Source organism: Callionymus lyra, chromosome 12, assembly GCF_982586985.1.
Source record: "Callionymus lyra chromosome 12, fCalLyr1.hap1.1, whole genome shotgun sequence".
NCBI classification, from domain to species: Eukaryota; Metazoa; Chordata; class Actinopteri; order Syngnathiformes; family Callionymidae; genus Callionymus; species Callionymus lyra.
The window spans coordinates 10,047,253-10,070,397 of NC_141829.1; the positions used below are offsets into that span (position 1 = coordinate 10,047,253).

Genomic DNA, 23,145 nt, shown 5'->3' on the forward strand with positions numbered 1-23,145 from the left:
TATATATATATATATATATATATATTTGTATGGATATTTTGTAAAACTCCCACAACTTGTTTCATTATATATTTATTTTAACTGCGTATTTCACATGATGAAGTAAAACACACTTGTACCAGTAACTAGTGATGTGTTGATGAAGCTTCATGAAACAGTTTCATGTTGTTTAGAGGTCAGTAGGTGGCGCCATCAGTTTAAAAATGATGTGAGATTTCACTAGAACAGTTGTTGAATGCAAAGGTAAATAGTGCAGAAACGCCATCTAGTGGACTCTGAAAATAATGACACTGTTTCATGAAGCTTCATCAGAATATCACTACCATTAACCACAGCATTGTTTATATATAGTGTCTTTTATTTCCTTGAAAAATAAAGCAGACATTTTGTTTGTTTATACTATTTTTAATGTGATTTTTGTTCATCAGAAATAGTAAAAGCCATACATTGTGATCTGAAACGGAAAAAGGTCAAAGGTCTATACAGGCATCGTCACTCGTTCGCACACATTCCACCGTCTAAAAATGACAAAAAGTCCGAAAAGGGAAATTCAAAATGAAACTTGATGTTTGGGATTTCTGAGGGCTCGCCCCGGTGGTCACGTGCGGTACAACAGTCTCCACAAACACAAGTTTTTAAATTCTACTTAATGTTTTGTTTTTTTTCATCCATGTTTTCTTTCTCAAATCAACCAGATTGATGGAGATCACAGTACGAGCGGTGTTTATTTCAGCATGCAGCTTCGTTTAATAAATACTTTGATTTAAAAAAAAGCCCTTTTTTTTAAGTGCTGTTTATTACTTTTTTTCTTTTTTTCTTCTTAATATCTCCATTTCAACGTGCGTCAATCACAGCGGGAGGTTTAAGTTTCTGACTCCTCAGGCAAGTCACACATGCAGTCATGACATGAAGCGTAAGATCGGAAACACACACAATATTTTGGACATTTAAGTGCTAAAATTGGCCTTTTTTTTAAACTATTTCCTCTTGTTTTCTTGTGAATACAACTTTCCAATTTGGACATTTAAACCACAGTCTTTCAAGAGAAAATATATCTCGTATTTAAAAACAAAAACAAGTTAACAAAAGCGAGAAAGGCTGTGAAAGAAAAAAGTTTTTAAAAAATAAAAACAGCAGTGATACACATTTTTACATCTTTTTATATGTCGACACACTTTCAGCCAAAAATTAAAAAACAAAAAACGCCGTCTTCTCGTGTTCAGTAAAGTATACCTTTATAATACATGTATACAAGATAGCGTAGAGCAACGAAGCAACAAAAAATAAATATCTTAATAAATCCATGGACGTTGTTTTTTTTTTTTTAATATATATTTATATATCTAAATATGTTTATTTATATGTATAGCTTACTTTCAGGAAGGTTGTGAGTCGTAGCGGTCGCGTGTTATTCAACGATGCCAAACGAAAACAAAGAAATCGGACGAGAAACACTTTTGTTGCGTCCACACTACTAGGTTTTTTTGTTTGTTTTAAAGTATTTTGTTCACTATTTCTGTTATTTTTTAAGAAAAGAATCGTTTATGTAAGTCAATCTTTCTCGCGTTAGCATCTGAGCTGTTAGCTATTGCTAAACTTAAGTATCGCGGTCATGTAGTTAGCATCTGTCCTGTTAGCTAGCGCCAAACTAAAGTGTCGCGGTCATGTAGTTAGCATCTGTCCTGTTAGTTAGCGCTAAACTAAAGTGTCAATGTGACATTAATTTTTTAGCTGTTTTCATGTATTTTTTAGTTAAAAAAAAACCTTAGCAGTGTGGACGCCTCCTCCGTGGATGAGATTATTAAATCAACAGCAGTTCAAGCGTCGTTTTTTTGTTGTTTTTTTTGCATATAAAGTCAGGCACTAGTTGTTTTTCTAACAGTCCTACTCGTCAAGCAAGTATTTACACACCCCGTACGTCCGCCAGGGGGCGCCGGTGCACTATTGACCTATTAGTACATACAGAGACAACCTTTTTGTTTTTTGATTAAGCAGCGTTTTTGTTGTTTTTTTTGTTTTGTTGTTTTTTGTGTGACCCTCTGACGCGGTGATCCAGCCCTGACTGCTCGTCTGAAAAGAACAATAATCTTTGGTTGCCGAGTCGAAGCACATTTACAATCCACTTTTATATCAAAACAACGTGACTTCTTCTTCTTCTTCTTCTCCTTCTTCTTAAAAAAATAAACTCGATGAAATTAAAACAATGATCCTCTTCTGCACAGAACCTTCCTTCACTTCCTCTGGTCCGTTCTTGAGGCCGTCCGAGAAGAAAAGCACATGCAAGCAGCACACACACACACATTTACACACTCACACACACACACACACACAGACAGACACACACACTCACACACACTCGACAACAAACGCAGGTGAAGCGTCGACTGCTCGGCGAGGTCCGTGAAATAAAAACCAAAAGGTGGATTTGTGTTTTCCAAGCGTCAGGGTTTTTTGGTTTTTGTGTTTGTTTTGGATGCGGAGGTCTCATCGTTTGTGCGCCGCGATCATCTTGGACACGAAGCTGACGATGGCGCTGGCGGGCTGGTCCGGGTCCATCTCGGCGAACAGGTGGCTGACGTTGTCGGTGGTGCTGCCCTGTTTACGAGCCACGAAGCCGAACAACCTGACGGGAGACGGAAAACTTACGTTAGAGGTCAGAGGTCAGTTTATAACAAGCCATGTTGTTGAATAAATATAATAATAATATGTTTAATTTACATGTTACATATTTAAAACATACAAAATAATTTAATATATATATTTTAAATAAAGTTAAAACTTAAAAAAATTAAAATAACTAATAATTTGATATCATTAAATTCTGAGCATCTTCAAAACGAGCTGAGCCAAAAGCTTAAAAAACTAAAATAAGGAAATACAAAAAAACAAACCTTAAAGTAGAGGTCAAAGGTCAATTAAAATATAATTAGCAGCTGGAAACGAGTAATGTTGTTTAATAAATATCTGGGGAAAATAACAAGTATAATAAATATATAACATACTGTATATATTGAAATAATTCATTATTTATTCCCCCCACAAAAATATATAAAAATATTTGTGTGAACTATTTTTTAAATCTTAATAATTCATAATATAATTTACTTTAAAGCAGCTTCAGGGAGTTTGAGAAAAGAGCTGAGCCAAAGGCTCCACTAATAAAAAAAAAATATATATATATATATATATATATATATATATATAATAAAATGCAAAAAACATATTTACTAAAATTAGAGGAAATAATCTGCTGTTGAATAAATATCAGAAAAAAATGAACACGTAATATGTGTAATAATATATATGAATGTTATTTGTAAATGATTTGTTTTGTTTTTTTCTACATGAACAAATAAAAACGCGATAAAAAAATATATAAATATGTTGAATTCATGAATTATCAGATAAACATGATGAAACTTTATTAGAATAGTTTTAATTAAAGTTATTTGAGCAGAAAAATGTTAATTTTACATGAATTTAAAGTCTTATATTTAAGTAAAGATGATTTTTTTTCATTAAACTACACTAAAACTATACTCTACTCTACTCACTTGGCTCCACCTCCGTCAGCTTTGCTCCACCTGTAGATCAGAGAACAGTCACGTGTTACTCAGTTACTCAGTTGATCATCATCTCGTCGTCACTCACTTCCTGTCCTGAGGGTCAAGGTCGCAGAAGGTGACAGTGTTTCCCGGGTAGTGGCGTCTGAAGAAGAGCCTGCGGCGAGAAGAGGAAGCGTGAGCGTGTCCTCGAGGAGGAGGAAGAGAAGAAGAAGAAGAAGAAGAAGAAGAAGGACTGACTTCCTCTGGTTGTCGGTGAGCGTGATGCCTTGCGACGACACCTTGAAGTGAACCACGGTGGCGGCCGGAGGAGACGCTGCCGACAGAGTCTCCGAGATCGCCTTGGCGACCGCCTGAGGACCCGTCAGCGACTCCATCTCCACCGAGTTGATGTAGAACACGTTGCATGCTGGGAAAGAGAAGAGGTTGAGGCTTCATCATTCTCCCTCGTTTTTTTCTCATTCTCTTCATCATGCGCTCCCTCCATCCCTCCTCTACTTCCATCTTTCTTCTCCTTCACTCTGTCCATCGTTTCCTCCTTCTCTTCTATATCCCTTCCTCTCTCCACACCACCATCTTCTCTCCCTTCCCCACTTCCTTCCCTCGCTCCAACCTTTCCTCCAATCTCACACAAAGTTCTCCCCCGTATGAAATCTGGGCGAACGAGAGGTTACGAGAGTGGAGACCATTACGACGTAATAACGGCTTCACTCCTCCTCCAGCCAGCTGTAATCACGGCCCGCTTTGTTTATACAACGAGTCCCTTGGAGGTGGAGACATCCGGGATTTAAGCCGCGCGGTGACAAACCTCCACGTTTGACCAATCACAGCAGAGTGTATAATTAATATGTTACATGTTTAAAATAGATTTAAAAAACTATAGTTTCATTTATATTTATATATTTTATAGTGAAAATAACAAATAATTTAATTATTAGATTCTGAGCAGCTTCAGATATTTTTGTTCTTCAAGAACAGAAGAGCTGAGCCAAAAGCTAAAAAACAAATATAAGGAAATAATACGAAAAAACAAACCTTAAATTAGAGGTCAAAGGGTTAATTAATATATAATTAGCAGCTGGAAACAAGCCTTTAAATATCCGGGATAGATAACACGTATAATTTGAAATATTAATGATTAATATATAAAAGATATTTTATTATTGGGTTTTTTAATATCACGTTAAATTCAAAAAGTAAATTTTATAATTTTGTAAACAAGATTTAATCTCCAGAAAGTCAAAGCTTAAGAATCAATTTCTAATGTCAATATTTCAATGAAAAGAGAGTTTTGTACAAACAGACACTGATGATACAATAGAGTCACACATCTATGGAAGAAACATTAGTAGAAGTTTATGTTTTGGTTTTTTTGGCAGTAAATAAAGACATTTTATTTATTTTTTCATGTCATTCTCCCCCAAACTCTTCACCTCCATCTCAACTCTCTAAACAAGTGGTTTTGTTCGACCCTCATGAAAACAACGACGCGCCTCGAAGAAGAGAAAGTTGTGCAACATGCTCTCCAAACATGCTTCCCTGAAGGTCATTCCACGAACATGTTAACAGACTACCGTAACTCTCCTAATAGACATGAATCTGGGACAGACAGGTTACGGATGCGCATTCCAGGATGTGAGACAGTTTTTTTTGGTTACCATGAGCGTCGGACGGCGTCCTCTGCACTGGAGCAACAAGGACGTGAGGGATGTCAGAGAATATTCTTGACTTTGAGAGAAGAGAAAAATTACCTGCTCCTTGTTTCAGACGCTCCACCACAGGGTTGGTCGTGGTCACCTCAGGGGCCTCCTCGATCAGGTCTGCAGGGGACGAAGGGTCACTTTAAGAGCTTCAGGAGGTGAGACTCGGACACTGACCTGTGGTCGGGATGAGCAGCTTGCAGGGGAGCGCCAGGGGGGTGATGGCGTGTTGGTAGACCAGCGCCGACAGACAACCTGAGGAACCAGGGTTCAGTTAGAAGACATGACACACACAAGACAGTGGATTTTGAGTGGATATAAAATAAAACTTTTATTCAAATCAGATTCTCGTGTCAGATTTAATAAAAACGTGATCCTGAGACTTTCATGCGACTTCAGTTACTGTCGGAAAATTTACGATCGAAGTAGCAATTACCATGAACTGACGTTAGAGGGCACTGTTGTCTAACTTTAAAGATTTTCCTAATTTTCTACAAAGCACATAGTTTCATCGTGAATGCAATGTTTTTTATACAAATACATGTATAAACGTTTTAGAAATTGAAATATAGAATAAAATGTGAATTTGTAGAGTTTGACATTTTAATACAGATAAATTATATGTTGAAAAGTACTCGGAAAGTACAAATACAAATATATTAAAAAATCTATATAAAACACATATTTATTAAAAAAAATATATATATATATTTTTAAGAATTTATATAGTTTTAGTTTTTTCAATAAACAAGGGGAAAACCTGAAAATATTTTCAGTTCTATGCTTTTTTATATCATATTTTTGTCATTTACTGAATCTATATATTTATCTATGCATGTTTAATTCAATCACATTTGATGATTTTTAAATAAAAACAAGTTTTCCTTCAATATAAATTGGACAAAAAACATCGAATTAATATATTTTTGCAGTCATCAAGATACTCACTGCTTGATATATTTTGAGCCGCTCTAGTAGGAGACCACGCATTTCCCCGATCCTTTTTATTAACCTTTTATTTGTGCTTTTCCCATTTTCTGGGACTCCTGTGTTTGTCATATGTTGTCATTAAGAGATTTTTAAATGTGTAGGCATTATTAACTGTGTATTTGTTTGTGATTATTCAAGCGCTTTGTGACCCTGGTCTAGAAAGGCACTTTACAAATAACTATTAATTACTCGCTTAAATAAAATAAACTCCTTTAAACAAAGTGCAAATAGTGTTAATGTTGTATTAAACATAACAACAATATTTTTAGCTTGAAAAAATATGTATAAAAGTGTCTTTTAGTACATTTCCTATACTTGTTTTCTGAAATATTTTTGCATGATAGTAACGCTTTTATTTTCCGGGCTTAATGCGCCTCAACGACAGTCACAGTACATTCATAGACGTCCAGTTTTGACAAAATGTCCATTTTTTATTCATCAAAAATATTTAATATAGAGAATATTTAAGATGTTTGGTTTTGTCTTAAGTTTCTTCTTATCTGTAGGAGGTTTATGTCGTTGCTGTAGCCATGAACTCACCGAAGTAGGGCTCGTTGGGACAGCCCTTCAGCTTCACTCCTTTGGGGCTGCTCTCGATCAGGAAGTGGCGCACCAGCTCGTTGGTGATGTCACCTGCAACAACAACACCTGTGATTGGCCGCAGACATCACCTCATCGCAAACATATTTTCTGGATCCAGACTCTGAGCTGGACACGATGACGGTGGGAAAACAAACCCTAGTGCAATCAAAGCGTCCGTCGGGTCGTACCTTTTTTACTGGGGTGCGAGGTGGGAGGAGGCGACGCCACCTTCATGGCCAGACCGTAAGCCCCCCTGAAGGAGTGACTGTCTCGGATCACGAAGGCTCCCGGTTCTCGCTCGCGCAGCATGTTGATCGCTGAACACAGACGACATTAGGACTTAGAAAATATCCATACGGCGATATATCACTGTATCGATACTTGACAGCATTGTATCGATTGAGTACGTTTTTGGCTTCAACTCGTATTTTATTGTTTATTTTAGTTGTTTAATAGTTTACACTTCAGTAAAGTGTGATTAGAATACAATTATTAGATTTTATTTTGTTTAAAATGAATGAGTGAATTTTGTATTTGAAAGCTTTTTCAAACAAAATAAATTTGTACATTTTTTGTACATATAAAAAAACAAAACACCAATTTAAACAAAAACCAAAATAAAGAAAACGTAACAAAACCCTGTAGTTCGAAAAAGGAGTAGGAAGAAGTAAAGTGCTTTTTTTTTTACTACCACTTTTTAATAAGTTTGTGGCACATATTTTTACAAAGGTATCCATACATAAAATACATATATATAAATATATAAACATAAAATACTATAGTGTAATATAAAAGCATATGCTAAATAGGTTTGAATACACTTGATATACATTATACATGTATTGTTACTATCATCGTTGGTGCTCACATGTCCTCTTCCATATACTTATTTATAAAAAAAACAACAGTGTATCTTTTTTTTTAAACAGATTTGTATTTGTACTTTGTTTTATTTCTGTCTTCAGACTGTTCCACAAAGTCTCTCCACAGCTCGATATGCACATGATTTTTATATTTAAACGAGCCAGAGGCTTAAACTTGTAAATCAACCCACAGCGTTCAAATAAACATATAAATACAACGATATGTTGCGATGTTGTTTTCTCATGATACTGTCACGATATTAAAAGCACTGTATCGATTTGTTTTCTTTTTTTTTAATTATATATAATTCATCTATGCTTTATATTTTTTTAAGCGTGTTAAATATATATATATATATATATATATATATATTTACAATTAACATCAAAATATAACACTGTTTGTTCATTTTTGTGTTTCCATTTAACTATCAACCGCTAGCAACTACAGCAGTCATTATGTCCTCCCCATTGGAAGTATAATGAAATACTGCGTGATCCCAACTAAGGACAAGAGGATACAGTGACTCCAGCAGCTTTTAAAGCTGATGTTTGGACATATTTTGGTTTGAAAACAAATAAAAACAGTCACGACTTCGTCAAGAGTCATGTGGTCTTTAAATTCTGCGACACCAGAGTCAAGTACTCGACAATACTACACATATATACTTGTTACTACAGATTCTTGCCAATACACCCCCTAGTGATGACCCCTGGTGAACATGAACTATACATTTTCTTTCAGGTGAACTCGTGTGTTTTGCTGAGGGTTCGAGATGCGTTGAGATATCGCTTCTGCTGCGGATCTTTTCTCTCTATTAGATTACATCACTTTAAGCACAAGCACATGGTCGGCAGCAGCGACGACACCAAACCGTCTTCGCTCGAGAGGCAGAAGCAGCTCCATGTGCAGACGATTACTGAGCCTCGCTGATCTAATCTGTCGTCCGTCTATTTAGATGGATAATCAAACTCATTTTTTGGTTCAGTCGAGTGTGATACACAGACGATACATGTTTACAGCTATAGAAGTATAACGGTCTCATCTGAATACTAAATGGTTTGATTGAATATTTAATGATGAAAAACGTTTTCTATTTTTTTAATATTGAAATTATGTTTGTGTTTTGAGCATTTAATTATTATATTTTAATTAACTAAATAACCTTGTTATTGAAATGTACATTTTTTGTTTAATATTCAAATTAAATAATTTGTCATATTTAAGGTTGAATTTAATTTTTTATATAATTGAATTAAAAATAAATGTAAAATGTATGTTTATTTTATATAAATTGTAATATTCAAAAAAAAAAATTTTAATATAATATTTAATATTGTTATCCTTTTGAATTTTAAATTTTAAAAAAATTGAAAAATTAATTTAGAAATGACATTACATCTATTCATTGGAATAAGAATATTAAACTCTATATGCAAAAATAACTATTCAAAGAAATATGAAAGAGGTAAATCCAACATGAACAATTTAATGAATTAATTCATGAAAAAAATACAATATTCTTATGGCACCGATACTGTGTTACACAGCTTTTAGATCCTTACCCTGCTCTCTGGATATATCCGGCTTGTACCAGAACTTGGACGTGTCTTGAACAAACTTGACGTTCAACCTGCTCTCAGGACTTCCATCTATAAGAACAAAGACAAGTCATTAAAGTGTGAAGTTGTCAGGTAGAAGAATAAGAGTCAATCCCGTTGCTTCTCACCAGACATGTTGAACCTGGAGAAGTCGGACAGTGTGTGAAAGTAGCTTGGAGTCGGAGACATCATCTTCCCGTTGAGCGAACTGTACGACAGCGTTCCGTTTGGTCTGTCGCCGCTTGACATCCGCCTTTTCTCCGGCAGCTGTGGCTGAAAACCAGGGGCCGGACTTCCTTGTCTGAACACCATGCCCGTCATGGTCCCGTCCTGGTAGCCCGCAGGAGATATGGGGAACGAAGGCGTTGGCGGGCCCTGGTAGCCAGAGGAGCTGCTCTGGCGGGACAGGTTACCATGCCTCTCATCGGGTGTGGTATATCCGCTGTGCATGGGGTGACGGTCCAAGCTTGGGCTTCTCTGCGACACCTGTGATATGGACGGGTGACGCCCCAACACTGGGCTGCCGTGGGGTTGACCCAGAGACGGCTGTCGACTGAGCACCGGACTGCCCTGCATGGGGTGACCGAGGGACGGCTGTCTGCTGAGGACTGGACTTCTCTGACACTCCTGCCCAAAAGAGCCCTGTCTGTGTAGAACTCGAACTCCTTGAGGCAAACCACGGCCAAGAATTGGACTCCCGTTCAGACCCATGACGCAACCCTCAAAACCATTAGCTTGTGTGCTCTGCTGACCCATGACCAGACCATCCTGAGACGAAGTCGGGTGATGCTGAAGTGCTGTGTTGTACGGAGAACTGAGAATGTGCATTCTGTGCTGCATACGGGGACTTCCGTGGCTCATCTGGGACGGCTCTGATTGGGGCACCATCGAGTCCGTGGTGATGTAGCTCCTAGGTTGAGCGTTGTGGCCAAGGTAGGAAGACAGAGGTGCAGTAGTGTCAAAGTATGAAGAGGTTGGTGTACTCGAGTCCAGATAGGAAGACGTAGGAGTAATGGGTGCTTGGTACAAGGGAGTCGGAGTTGGGGTGGGGAAAGAACTGTCGGCTGTGTGGGACCGGAAGCCGGAATCAGTAGTGGGTCGGGACAGAGTGCTCGCGCTGCTCTCGGCTGTTGGCTGATCGCTGCAAGAGAAATCCGAAACTCATTTAGTGGCATTTGAAAATGACGGCGCTGTATCATGAACCTCATAAACCATTCCTTCCTCACCTTTGCAACGACTGGATGGGGCTACTGCTGGACAGAGGTTGGTTCAAGACCTGGGAGGCAGGACTAGGACTTCTTTGTGGTGCAAAAGGCTCCACCGGTGGACTCTGAGGCGACGCTGGTGTTTCTCCAACTGTTGCCGAGCGTGCGATAGACTGCACGTAGCTTCGCGGAGCTGCATTAAAGAGTAAAAATCAGTCACACAATGACGCCTGTGTTCTGGCAAAGTCAAAGGAAACTGTGATGCTTGAAGACAAGAGTGAGACACATGTGACTACAGTACTGGGTCGCTACATTCTCCGGGGTAAAGTGGTCGTGACAAGATGGGTATGGCCGTGACTATGACTAGACAAACGCTTACGGGGACTTCTGAGCAGTACCACGGCATCCTTACCTTCCTCTTGATCACTGCTGTCATCGTCTGGGAAGCATGAGTGGGCATAAATCCAGAGAAACATTTGTTTGTTATCAATGCTTGAAGCTGCTTTCATTCTATTGTCTACTTTCAACAATGTGTTTATGGCTAACTTAATGAATAACTATTTCTTGTCGCGGTGTCATGTGGATTAAAAGCAATGATGTAAGTATGTAAAAGACATTCTAGAGTCGATAACTCACCTGAGCCTGTTTGATTGAGGTGGATTTCTGCAGGGTTGTGCGGTTTGAGGCCGAGCGCCGACAGTGGCGTCTTGGCGAGACCTGGAGGCGACCGACCTGAAGAAGAACGAGGAAAACCTTCAGCACAACACCTTTACAAATATAGTAGCCATCTTAAAAAAAAATGTTCAAAAATTCTGGATGGGGTCCAACATGCGTCATGCTCTTGGGAACACATCATGCACAATCTAGTACAACTCTCATGTGGGATATTGAGGGGTTTTAAGGGTCCAACACAAGCAAGCGACAAAAGGCCATTAACACAAATTAAGTTTACATATTTTTGACGTATCTTTACATTTGTCTTCTCTCCCAAAAATATAGAAAATACTATTAATAATACTTAAGATGGCAACAGAACAATAGACTATGATGGAAACCTACAACCGTCTACAATATATTTCGGACTGTCTCATGCCGGGTTGTAAGACACACTTGTAAGGCACTGTTGTCATTAACCTTGTGGAGTTATACTTCGGAGTATTGCGTTGCTTTATTGTTTACCAAAATGTTGACCAATTTCTGACCTTTGTGTTCCACTAAAATATGTTTCAGTAGGTCAGTAGGTACCACCAGAATCAATATATACTGTGGTTCTTGACAAAATTCCCCTTTTTTTTGTTAAAAGCTACATTTTTAACATTTGGGCAACATTTATTTGCGTACACATGGTCCGCCAGATATTAAACTATGGTTTGAAGTCATTATTTCACGATTTTCAGATACGTTGATTTCTAGCAATTATTACAAGTTTTGGTGACGAAAATAGGTAGAATTTCCCCCTTTTTCACGATTTTAAATGTGCCTTGTAGTTCAGAAAATATGGTTCTTAACAATCCCAACTATTACTTAAATTAACAGACAATTTAACACTGGTAGAGAAAATACTTAGAGGTGAATTCAACCATTTACGATTAAATACAATATGGTACGGTACGACACCATCATGTACTACAATCTAATACTAGATAATATGCTCTAACACTTTACAAAACTACACTGATATATATCAGCAAATAGACCATAGAGTCCTAAATGGATAAAAAAAAATTATGGACTTTTTTTAACAGTTCATTATTAAGGGCACACGTTGAATTGACTACAATAATATTGAAACAAAGCAGCGAAATCTAAGCAAACATCAAAATGAGCGATGCCGTTTAGAGCAGAGTGATAAGCCCCATGCTCAAAACTGGGTTTACATGAAAAATATGTTTTGATGCTTTGGTGGTTCTGTACAGCTGCTCTCATGCTAAAGCAGTGCGGGATGGTGATGGCCTCACTGGGTAAGAGACGAGGGTGAAGGGGGTGGTCTCAGGGAATCAACGTGGCTTTTGGGACAGTGGTCCTCTAGAAACAAGCTTCTCCTACTTACCAGAGAATCACAATGAATTATTTGCCGTTTGTATCGCTCACCCCTGCACCTCATCCTGGCTGATATGACATCACATCATATGACATTTGCATTTCTTTCCGAAAATAAAGGGGTGAGACACCCTCATCAAGTTATGCCTCCATCATAAAGTTACAATACCAAGGAAGTCGAGGGGACTGCCGGGCCATTATTGTTTTCAGTTTTCTGTCCTAACGTCTTCAAACAAACCGACCCCCCCACTTATAGTGTGGGAGGATTTCAGAGTGGGTGATAAAAATATGGCGAGCGTTATTTTAACGGCCAGCTTTTTACGGGTGTGCCCATTTTAAGATAGGGCGAACGGACTGGATGAAGTAATTGGTAGACTTGGCAAATGACATGTTACCCAATACATAACTCCTGTTTAAGCACAGGCATATGTGGGACGTGGGGCTGGGGGCGGGTGAGGTAAGGGTGTGTATATTTGGACTCTGCCAGGCTTTTCATCTGTTTGTCATAATCATTTTGTAGGGGTGGGGGGGCGGTTCCTGGCAGCGTGGAAAAAGATTTTGTGACTCAACAAATTAATAAAAGGAGGGATTTGATTTGCAGTCTTCGGGTTTTGTTGAACAAATGTGATCCTTTTTTACTTGTCCTGAAAATATTTACTTTTTTATATTGTATTTTGTCAATAATTACATTTCTCTGATATATAATAGAGGTAAAAAAAAAAGGTTTGAGGTCCACAGTGCCATTAGCCAACCAGAGGGGGAACTTACACAGGTTGAGGTAAGGGGTTTGTGGCGAGATGGGAAAGGCAGGGGTTTTGGGGGACACCTCACCACCAACTGTGGGAGTCGGGCTGACAGATCCACCGTCCAGCTCCTCGAAGGCCTCGCGGTAGCTGTGCATGTGTCTCTGTGGAGGCAAACGGTGAGAAAAGCAAAACAAGAAAATCAGAGACACCGTTCTCGTCGGTCGCGTTCTACCTCTTTGGGTCGCCCTCCGGGGTTCATGGCGATGGCGTTGACGAACTCCGGTGAAACGCAGCGAATCGGAGAGCGAAGCGGCATCTCTGAGAGGTCTTCGGGGCCGTTCTGGTACTGGCTGTCGCTGACGGTGCGCTGGCGAGTCGTCGGCTCGTCGAACGACAAGGTTCGAGCTTGGACGCCTGGACACGTCAATACACGGAAAACGTGTTAGCAACATATATCGTGCCTGAATATAAAAGTTGAAATCAACTCAGTTACTCTCGTGAAATCAAAATGTTTTTCCTTATTTGTAATCAGATGTTCAGTTCCCTACAATTACAAGGTTTCGCTAATAGTTTTGGATCAAGTGTAAACTGAGGTAATTTCCAACTTTTTCAAAACGAAAATCAAATCACAGGCAACCTCAAGACCCAAATAAAAAGGCACACGCTGTTAATAAATATAGTTCGCTCTGAATCCAAATACCAAACTTAACAATGCACTGCACTTTCAGCACATTCCTTTCAGCCAAACTCAGGAACTTTCTTGGAAAGCTGCTCTACATTTTTAGACCTTTTTTTTCACACATGTTGTTAAGGATTTAAACTGGACCGGGTTCATTGAAAAAGGCTCATCTCAATGCTGTGACCATTTTCCAAATCGTGTGAAAAGTCTTTTCAAGGGAAATCTTGTTAGAGTGGTGTAGTGTCAACACGGAATTAGTCATTCAGGAGGGTCTGGTATCAGATTTATTGGCCGGAACCTCAAAGGAGTCTCTAAGCTGGTTGTAGATAATCGGACTCCGAGGGCCGGAAAGCCGGGGAAATCCGGCAAAATCTATCAGTCAAGAATAAACAGGGTTGAAGTTTTAAAAGTAGAATTTTGGAAGCATGGGTGTTGACTTTGGGAACTTTGTTTGGAGGGGTTTCTTGTGTGTGAAGGCTCATTGTTGTGGCCGTCGACACTCCCATATGGAAAACACGTGGAGGCTTCCCTGCGAGAGTCGTTGCTACGGGAAACGTGGAAAATATTAATAACTGCCTTCAGCTCGCTTCGGTTTAAAACGCGAGGGAGGGAGAGTAGAAAACCCCCGACAGAGACCTTGTGGCGAGCACTTAGTGACTACAGCTGTGAAGATCCCAACAAGGAAATTGTTCACTTTAGTTGCCGCGACGACAGAAAGGATGGGTACTCCTGAAGATACGAGGTACTACTTCAGTTACAAGAGTAGCATCTTTAGGTCAGAGTTGTGAAACCATCTGCTAAGATATTTGAGGTGAAAGACATGAAACAAACAGAAACACACCCACTAACACACGCAGCAGGCAAACTGAGAAACAGATGTTCCCACAATGCACCTCGCTGCAGCGGAGTACAACACCGTTTTGTTACCGTGGTGATGGCTAATGGTTTCCAGCTGTTGCTGCCGATGGCTGATAGTTCCCTTCTCCCCAGTGGGTGCACGATTAATTCAGAAACTTTGTGTTAAACAGACGGAGAAAAACACTTTGACAGTTGTTATCTACTTATAAAGTGGGTGATTTAGAAGACCGATTTAACTCATTCAAAATAATGAACTTAAGGTGATAGTTCAACAAAAATCAAACTTAACTTGTTTTCTACTTACTCTCATGTCGACTAAGAGTTGTGAATAATAAATAATAATCTGTTCCTTTTTGGAGTTGTAGACAAAAATGTATGTTTAAGTGGCGATTGTGAATAGTGCTCTCTTTTCTTCATCCAAAAACAAGAAACATCCAAATACCTCAATACTACTCGTCTGTAACGTCCCTCTTAGTTTAGACAGTAGTACCCAGAGTGTTTCCTGTGTGTCCTGTGTAGCATTTTAGCTTTTATTAGAAACAAGCTTAAGTTATAATCTATAAACAATAGATATCTTGTCTCAATTTTATTTCAAAAGGGATGCTACAGACAAGCAGTGTGGAGGTATTTGGATGTTTTTTGGTGTGTCTATTTGGACAAAAATAAGTCAGTATTGTTCACTGTCTTCATAAGGACCAAAACAAAAATTTCGGGTTCTTAACATAATCCGAAATTTCTTTGTCATCATAATACTGATTATAAAAAAGGTTAGTTGAGATGCCAGATAATATTTTTTCTAAAGATAGAAGCTTCATATTATGATCAAAAACAGTCGACACTAATTACAGTGTTCAACCACAGTAAAAATGTTCCTACGTTTTGTTTTATTTACAAATTGGGTACGTTTTTTGATACCTAAAAGGACACTCTGGAAAGTTGTCAGACATCCTAAGCTAATAAAGTCAATGTACAGACATTCTTAAGAATAAATAAACCCTTAAATTGACAGTTAGGGTTAGTTAGGAGTTTAGTTAAAAGAAAAAAAAAAGATTAATGATCAGAAAACCAAAAAAACAGCACTCAGAGTTAGCAAAGAAGTTAAAGCATGACTGAAGAACTTGTTCTGTTCTTCCTCGAACAACCAACCAGAGGTGGAGTGAGAGCGACGGGGCTCGGACTGAGAGGTGTTCGGAATGACACTCTGAGCTCGAGCAGAGTATTCTGGGCAGACAGATGAAACCATCAAGACATGTTGACAGAAGGAAAGTAAGAGGCAGGGAAAATTGTGTTCACTTTTCATACTGAAGTCGGATCCCAAAGTAAAACAAATACATATAAACAGGATTCCTGAAACCAGACTTGAAGTCAACTGTACAAACTTCGTGTCGTTGATCTTACTAAAACAAAATTGCAATCTTTTTTCCTATAAATGGTACTTTTGACACCTGCTTGTTGTTTCCAAGAACCCAGTCACAGTGATCAGAGAACAAACCTCCAATATTATATCTAAACATAACGCTGAAACCTCAGCGGCGTTTTCTGGTCTTAAAAAAGGGGCAAGTGAGGCCAAAATGATTCAAAATGTAAAACCGGAAAATGCAGGAAAATATTTGTTCAGATCAAACAAACCACTTCAAAATTGGTTCTTCAAGGAGAGTGAAGTTCACTAAGTCCACGTCGGAGAAAAGTGATATTAGGTTTTAACTCAACCCTCTCCTCCCCCCCTGGGCAAATATTTTATCATTTCAGACGTACCAGAATTTTCCTTAGATGATAAAAATACCTTAAAGGTCCATGCCAGGCTGATAAGAGGGAACAGATGGATGTGAAAAAGCTGACAAGCGAATTTAAATCTTACCCGCTACTCTTTGAGCCACCAGGCCTTCCACGTTAAAGACTTCATCTGGCTCACTATCCCTTTGCTGGGGCGAGCCCGAGGCCAGGGTCTGGATGCCGTGGGGTTCTGATACCTCAGAGGACTGAAGTAAAGATGATGGATATGTAGGTCTGGGCTGGAGGTGGCCGGACACGCTTGGGTTTAGTTGTAACGATCCAGTGTTCCCGGCTGAATGTAATCCCTGAGCTGCTGGCTCTGGGGTACTTGACTTACTGGTTGCCACCTGAGCTGGCGTCAAGTGTCCAGATAAGTGGGTCTGAAAAGGCCCATCAACCTCGCACAAAGGTCGGCTTTGGCTCTGGGAGAAGGTGGGCTGCATGGTGACCACGCTCTCTTCCCTTACTGGTACGCTTTGGGATTTTGGCACTCGCGAGCGACTGGGTTCTAGATCCATCATGAGGAGATTGAGGGTTTCAATTGACTGTTCAATCTCTTGCTGGGAGGCGCTGTGGCGATTGGGAAATTGTGGCAGGCTTTGATGACTCGGCAAAATCGGCATTGATGGGGGTGGGCTAAATGTAACCCCTTCCGTCACTGGTTCTTCGGGTACTCCAAATCGCTGCCAAACATTAAGACCCCGCTGAACCGCTTCCCTGCTGCTGGTGGTGCGTGCCGGCGCTGGTGGCATACACTGGGAGTCTGTGCCAAAGGACCGTGAGCGGTACATGCTGCCGTTCTGATGAGCTACATAATTCCCAGAGGGAGCGGATTCACTTTGGCATATGATGACACGTTTTTCAGGCGAGCGAACTTGAGCCTGAGATTTGTCAGTAAAACTACGCTCCAGATACGGCAGATCCTGGCCATTTATGACCGTCTCCGACTGGTAGTAGAGCTCGGCGGGTGTGGCGCGACCTTCGGTGGAGGAGAACGTCCCCAGACTGTCCACACTGTTGCCCTCGTGACTCGCTGGAAGTTCGTCATCCAAAATATCAGTTTCACGGTCGAGACTGCTGTGACCGTTGACATGGACCTGGGCGGGCACCAAGTGCAGCATTCCGCCGGCAGCGGAGGAAGGTGAAGACAGGTATCCGTGTTGGTGCATGGGCCCCTCGAGTCCACTCAGCAGTTGATCCAACTCCTGTTTCTCCTGGGGACTTATGGGTTGAGAAGGAGCTTGTGTCGGTTGTTGCACTGGGGTCGTATCCTGGTTTACAGGGGCATGGGTCTGGATCGCGGCGTTGCTCTGCGGGACCGCCGCTGCCGTTACTTCATCCGTTCGGTCGGTTTTAATGGAAGCTGTCGAATTCCCGGAGTCGCTGCTCACGGACAAGGCGTGGTCCACCGCTGGTAGGGAGTGTTCGATAGCCGTTGGCGGAAGTCCATTCACTGCGACGGCTCCGTCAATAGATTCCTTTTTGCGGACTTTAGCGTAAAGGCTACCATCCAGTGGGCCTTGAGTGTGAATGACATCTAGAATAAAAAAAGGGAAAGATTTTAGCAAAAAATGGGAATTAGTACATGTTAAGAACTTGTGTCTACGGTAGCTTGAGTTGTGTAGTACGAAGCTATCGCAGCACATGTCCAGTATTCTGTTTTTTTTACGACAACAATGCATTAAATACATACATTGGGATGTTTTTTGGAAGCTGTAAAGACACAATGGTGAATATTTTTAATTAAAAACCATGAAACCACCCTTGTGTGTAGAAGAAGAACCAGAGCGTCTAAGTGCTCTAAAAGGCACTTCTTTGGCATTTAAAAAAAAAAGCTTCAGTGAAAATAAAACTTTGGCTTTCGTCCACGTTTTCTACCACCATCAGGAAATGAGTGAGGGCCGTGGCACGCACTGTGGAAAGTATATGAAATCACAGAAACTAGAGACGAATGTTCACAAGACACTCGTCAGATGAAGTGATACCTGAGCAAAAAAAAATGTAAAACACTGTTTGATTCGATTTCTTGATGTAGGACTGGATATGGGGCTTGAACAAAAAAGTAAGTGTTACAGTCATAGAGTGACATAAGTGTAGCTTAGAGACTAGTCATAATGTTCCAGTCTAGGTTTTCATGCTTGTCAAATATGACAAATGGCCAATTTAAGTTTCCCTGATGGACATAAAAATACACATGATGGGGTTTTAAGCAATTTCTTAAAATAGACTTAACCATTTGGCACTTTTGCAAACAAGAAAAAAATGACAAACCAAGATTTTAAACCATTTGTTCTTGCCTTTAGCTACATAATTATTGAGTAATTATAAAAGAAAACTGTGGGCAATCTTGCCAGTAAATGTCAATGATGTCTTATTGTTGTCTTTTTCACTTTCATCTCAGAAAAAAGGACTATAATTAAGTTATTTTTCAAAGATAATTTGGCTTTTTGGCCAACATTTGCTTCTATATTGGCATATTTGACTAACAGTGAAAGCTGGGAATTAACTCCAAATGAGTAATTTTGCCAAGAAAATATCTAGAAGGACTATGAAGATCTCAGAATACTGCTTCTATCAAAATAAGTTACGACGATAACCTTAATGTTTGCAACTTTTCTGTTGCCGCTTTCCCCACATCTTCTCCCAAACGCAAAATTTAGACTAGAATAAAGTCTGTATTCAACGCTTATCTAAATCAACAGAATCTGTATGAGTGGCCGACGTGAACTTATACAATGATACTAATATTTATTCCACACAAGCAACTGAGCACAGCTTCTGTCCTCCCTCTTCCAACTCCACCTCAAAAACAAGTCCAAAAAAACAGCTTCAGGGTTCTGCAGAAGTACACAACAGGAAGCGGAGGAAAAAAAAACAGCAACCTTAAAAAATAGAAACACACAAACACCCCTCCCTGACGCACCCCAAAATCATTCCGTGCCATTTAACATTGAAGAGCGTTTGTGCGTACTTTGGAGGACATTTACAAGTCAGACTAGAAGTCTGCCTACTTGTCTTATAGATAACTCTGTCCAGTGAATACAGGCCTTTGTCAGCAGCAGTTTAGAGGGCGAAAACAAGCTGAGCGCGTCTTGGTCCTTCCGTGGCGTCCTGCCAGACACTGGGCTTTAATGACTTTGTGACTGATGCTCCTTCCTAAAGAAAGGACACTCGAAATCAAGTAGCACATTAAAATAGCTTGTGACACTAGCCCGAGGTATCAGGTTAGAGCTTCGAATTCTCGCCTCTTTGCTTCCACGTACAGCCTTTTAATCCGTCACTCATGTGTATAAACATAGACCTGCATCATGAAAGAAGAACCTCTCCGTGCTTTCTCCATTACTAGAATTAATATGCTAAAAACAGCAGAAACACAACCAAGAGATGTTTTTCCTCCTACCTCGTCTGATCCGCGGTCCTGAACTAAGTGCCGGTGCGCGAGAGAACAGCGGAGTTCGGCGGCCACGACCCACTTCGCCTCGAGAGCTCGCTCAACAGAGCTGCCGCTGTTGCTCAGCAGCTTGTGGCAGACACAGCCTCAGTGTGTGTGTGTGTGTGTGTGAGTCCATGTGTGTGTGTGTGAGGTCTATCAACACACTGGTTGACAGTCCACGTGGGGGGCGGAGGATGTCAGATGCTAAGTTAGGAGCGATGATAAAACTGATGACACTCTCTTTTAGTCACAATCTGGAGCCTGTTCAAGACCTTCGAATGAATCACAGACATTTTTTAGGACTTTTCATATTTGTCTTTGAGTCTTTTCTGGGTAAATTATTCTTGACTGATCATCAAGAAGGTGGCAATAATAACATCCTCCACGCCAAAGGATGAATGAAATCTCGGAAAAACTGGGGACGAGAGGATACAGTCGGCCCTGGCAGCTTTTAAAGCTGATGTTTGGTTTGAAAACAAATAAAAGCAGTTACGACTTCCTCAAGAGTCATGTGGTCTGTCAATTCTGCAACATCAGAGTCAAGTACTCGACAATACTACGAATATATCCTTGTTACTACAGTATGGCGATATATCGTATCGTTGACCCTTTATCGTGATACGTATCGTATCACCAGATTCTAGTAGCAAAAGAAATGGGAGAACGGAAGACCGGACGAAGATGGTGAAGAAGGAGAAAAAAAGATTGACGAATGGAAGATGGAACGATAGGGTTGAAGTTTGAAAGAGTAGGTAGAGCTCAAGTGAATGACAGAGATAGAGGAAAGTAGAGATGTAAAGAAAATGGGGTAGAAAAAACCGCCTGCAGGTAAAATGCAAAAATTAGTTTAGGGGAAAAAGAAGTAGCGTGACGTGACAGCAAGTACGAGCAAAAGAAGAAAACAGCATAGAAAGGAACAATAAACAAGAAGAAGATCAGAAGTTGTGCAACCAGCCAGTTCAAGGAACTTATCTCAGCATCACCAACTACAAACGAACCTACGACCTCCTCGCGACTCCTCGTGACTCGTTATAGATCCCGTCAGCTCAGCTTTCCGTTCCATTAGCATTCTGGGACAGAAAATTCCCTTCGGCCCAAGTTGATAACATCCACCAGCATCCACCGGAATTCCATCTGAATCAGAACCTTATTTTGTTTTCCCCTCATTTGACTCACAAATGTCCGGCTCACGAGTTCCCCCCCCCCCTCGTCAGTCATCGCATCCGTCCAGAGATGATGAGGGCGTCCAAGAACATATCAAACTCTTACATCAAGTGAAAATCCCCGGATTAGTCATGGAGGGTCTTGACTGGAGAGCGAGCGACAGGAGGTCTGAAGAATCCCCGGGTGCACTTGAGGAAACACAATCCGTCACTTCACACTAGGGCGACTATTTGCGTCGTATGTGCGCCGTGTTGTTGGAGACATGTTGAGATCAATGTGCAACATTTTACACTGCCATGTGTCTGGGGTGGTGTGTTTTTACACTCAGCAGGGGGGCCCGCCTCTGACCCTGGACCCCGACACATTAGCCGAAGGAGAGTGTCTGCAGTCTTGACCCGAAGCGTTTTCAAATTACACACAGAGACAAGAAGAGGCTGAAACTAAACTGTGAAAAACCACATCGTTCACTGTTTATATTGTGTTTATATTGGTTGAGTCTTTTTTTCTTGTTAAAATATGAGTTACTGATAATTAAATAAAATGTCTTTTATAAGAGAAAAAAGACTTGTTTTGACCAAATAGGTTAAGAAGAGAAAAGCTCAAATACAGATACAGTTTGAAGAAAGACAATTTAATTTTACTAAATAATAGCTATTTTAATTTGTCTTTATTAAAATTTATTTTTAACTTTTGTGAGTAAACAGGCAGATTTTCATTTTTCCAAAGGATGAATGAAATCCCAGAAAGACTGAGGACGAGAGGATACATTGGACTCCAGCAGCTTTTAAAGTTGATGTTGATGTTGGTTTGAAAACAAATGAAAGCAGTTACGACTTCATCAAGAGTCATGTGGTCTGTAAATACTACAACACCAGAGTCAAGTACTCGACAATACTACAAATATATCATTCTTACTAAAGTATCATGATATATCGTATCGTTGACCCTGTTAACTATTTTAAATTTATTTAACACCATAAAACTTTTGTAAGTTAGCAGGCAAATTTTCATTTTTATTTCAATGTATACTCTTACACTTTTTGAAAACATGGTGTATAAATAAATATCAGAAGAAATGAAACCCAGTTTAATTATAATTTTCCAATCAAATCAATCATTATCATTAAACGTAAAAGTAAAATCAAAGATATTCTTGAATCAAAGAAACACAATTAATTAAGGAGGTAAAAGGTCATCGGTTATTTATGTACTTATGTACTTATCTTGAAATACATTTTCAGAAAATATAGTTTTATCAAAACATTAATGATTAATAAAATGTAAGTGTATTTATATAAAAACTTAAACTAACTAACTTAAATAAATACAGGCCACATTTATTGTTCTACCAGTTTTACAGACTAGCTTTTATTTATTTTACATGTGATTTTCCTATGTTTGTCAAAATGTATTCCCTAAAGGAATTTTCCCAAGGTGGCAATAAAGTTCCATCCATCCATCAATCAATCAATATTTTCTACTGTATTTATTTAGTTTCTCCAGAAATGATTGGGACTTCTTTGGGACTTTGTGGAATGAGAAGATGGAAATAATAACAGAGTTATGTTTGATATTAAAAGTAAAAACCCAATTACAAACACTATTCAACATTATAGATGAGAAGAACTTAAGAAAAACTATTCATTTTTGTTTAGAAATTGCTCTTAACGTCCCAATCCTGATAAATTCATGCATTTTCCAAAGGGGCCAATAAATGTAACATTTTTGCAACGAAATCCCATCTTTGTCGCCTGCATCGAGCACTTCAAGCTTGACAAGTGTCGAGGGGCGTCTGCAGATATTTTAAGTTTCCAGGACAGATGGTGGAACTGTGGCACTGCGACCTCTGAACTTTGAGCTCTGAACCCTTGGCAGTACATCCCCGTTTACAGCGGAAAAGGCGTGTTGGTTCCCTGCGGCCGGGGACGGATAAACACGGCGTGTGTG

The 23,145-nt window shown here is 39.7% G+C and overlaps 1 protein-coding gene across 7 annotated transcripts in view; it reads right to left on the bottom strand.

The window, feature by feature from the left end:
- Window positions 1–384: 384 nt before the first annotated feature.
- Window positions 385–23,145, bottom strand: part of tns1b (tensin 1b) — a 162,125-nt gene continuing 139,364 nt past the window's right edge. For 5 of the 7 annotated variants that reach the window (XM_087803962.1, XM_087803966.1, XM_087803964.1 and 2 more), the window contains 16 exons: window positions 16,687–18,138; window positions 13,524–13,705; window positions 13,314–13,452; window positions 11,142–11,237; window positions 10,527–10,698; window positions 9,429–10,441; window positions 9,265–9,351; window positions 7,024–7,152; window positions 6,794–6,886; window positions 5,441–5,518; window positions 5,315–5,383; window positions 5,222–5,248; window positions 3,804–3,972; window positions 3,652–3,720; window positions 3,555–3,584; window positions 385–2,623 (listed from right to left, as the gene is read on the bottom strand). In XM_087803962.1, coding sequence (XP_087660088.1) covers window positions 2,485–2,623; window positions 3,555–3,584; window positions 3,652–3,720; window positions 3,804–3,972; window positions 5,222–5,248; window positions 5,315–5,383; window positions 5,441–5,518; window positions 6,794–6,886; window positions 7,024–7,152; window positions 9,265–9,351; window positions 9,429–10,441; window positions 10,527–10,698; window positions 11,142–11,237; window positions 13,314–13,452; window positions 13,524–13,705; window positions 16,687–18,138 — 3,944 coding nt within the window. In that variant the 3' untranslated portion in view covers window positions 385–2,484. The remainder of the gene's footprint in view (window positions 2,624–3,554; window positions 3,585–3,651; window positions 3,721–3,803; window positions 3,973–5,221; window positions 5,249–5,314; window positions 5,384–5,440; window positions 5,519–6,793; window positions 6,887–7,023; window positions 7,153–9,264; window positions 9,352–9,428; window positions 10,442–10,526; window positions 10,699–11,141; window positions 11,238–13,313; window positions 13,453–13,523; window positions 13,706–16,686; window positions 18,139–23,145) is intronic. The other 2 variants (XM_087803965.1, XM_087803963.1) reach the window with 2 other exon arrangements.